At 54.7% G+C, this 1571-nt stretch overlaps 1 protein-coding gene across 1 annotated transcript in view; it reads right to left on the bottom strand.

Annotated features, from left to right (window-relative positions):
• NMT1 (N-myristoyltransferase 1) overlaps positions 1-1571 on the bottom strand; it is a 31405-nt gene that overhangs the window by 8872 nt on the left and 20962 nt on the right. The window contains exon 4 of the mRNA XM_045299468.1: positions 1214-1293. Within this exon, the coding sequence (XP_045155403.1) occupies positions 1214-1293 (80 nt within the window). The remainder of the gene's footprint in view (positions 1-1213; positions 1294-1571) is intronic.

Raw genomic sequence — 1571 nt, 5'->3', positions numbered from 1 at the left:
TCCCAGGTGAAGCCCTGGGGCAGGGTGTAGGGCTCCTGGCGTATGTTGTCCTTGTCAGGCTCCACTGGGCCGTGGGTATTCACCACCTCTCCTGGAAGAAGAACGGAGCTGTGACCCTCTCCCCCTGCCTCCTGGGGAGGGCGAGCCCTGTTGCTAGGAGCCTGTGGTCGGGGACCCACTGTACCCGCAATGGCAGCCTGCACCTCCAGCGGGCTGTGGCCCCGTGCTGAGGGCCAGCCCATGGCGGTCAGAACAGTCACTGGGATCGTGGTGGCTGGTTTTCTGGAAACCCTTTCAAAGGCCTGCTCAGTTGCTGAATGGCCAACACTGACCTTTACTACGTCGGCTTTGTGCCTGCCGGGCTGTAAAGAATAAGAATGAGGCCTGGGCCCGGGCCATCCAACAGGAGGGTTTGTAAGGAATTGCAACAAGGCAGTTTTTGTGTCAACAGCTAACACAACACTCGGGCCCATTCCTGAATCAGATGACAGCATTCAGGTGCCAGGCTCAATCCTGGCCATTCCACTTGGCTTTCAACAAAGGGGGCCATAAAACGGCCATTGCCAACACAGGTCCTCGGTGTCGACAGCTCCCTGGTGCCTCTGAGCTGACTCACGGAGGCTATGCACCGCTGCTGGAAAGTGACTCTGACCCAATAACCCCACCCTGGACAGCATGCCCCTCCTCAGGGCCTGTGGGTGCGCTCAAAGCCCAATCAGACTCATCTGATACACCTGGACAAACAGATCAGCCCGTGCTGGCCCTATGGGATTGATGGGTTTCCATAGCCCGGAACTCATTATCGGTCCCATTTGGAAGAAGGTGTTCGAGTTTTCAAAAAGTCCCCACCTGAATGTGGTAGCAATTGTACAATCCTGTTCGATGTGATAGAACTAAGGAACGATATGCTATCTGTATTAGCTCCCAATAAAATGGCTCTTAAATAAAGAAAAAAGCCTCTACCCATTCAGTATAGACCTCTGCACACACTAGGCAGCCCCCTTTCCTGATTTTACTACTTTTCAGAGCCCTAGCTCAAAACCTCATCCTAGTGTTATGAAGGACCCCCTCCCCGGATTCCCGGGCCCTGACCGAGGACACCCGCAAGCACTGTGAGGAGGGACTGATACCGGCCCCCTTCACGAGGACGAGCAGAAGGAAACACAGGAGCCCGTCCAGTCAGCATCCCCCTTTCTGGGGAAGTGTGACTCACGCAGCCGTCACCGCCTCTGCTGCGCGAGGAGCCACGAAGCAGCACCCACAGAAAGGCGTCCGGCCACCTTCGACTCCCACCTGTGGGTGGGCGGCGAGAGCAGTTCCGGGATTTGTCTTCCCTGGTTATGAAACGGACCTTTAGATTTAGTTATACACGAATCCTTGGGATTTCATGGGATAGATGTCGGCCCACTTCCAATTCCTTTTCATGGATATATAAATGACAAAGCACAGGTTGGAGTCGATGAAACTGACGGCTAAACCCTGGGAGTCCAGTGAGGCACCAGCAGCTCAGCTCTGCAGGGCCTTGCAGTGAATGTATACCCTTTCCAAGCCACACTTAGCTTGAAACATTT

Source organism: Echinops telfairi, unplaced genomic scaffold (assembly GCF_000313985.2).
Source record: "Echinops telfairi isolate 266 unplaced genomic scaffold, ASM31398v2 ScPeMD7_7458;HRSCAF=8496, whole genome shotgun sequence".
Classification (NCBI taxonomy): Eukaryota; Metazoa; Chordata; class Mammalia; order Afrosoricida; family Tenrecidae; genus Echinops; species Echinops telfairi.
Note: the sequence above shows the minus strand (reverse complement) of the source record. Positions and strands in the feature narration are given on the sequence as shown.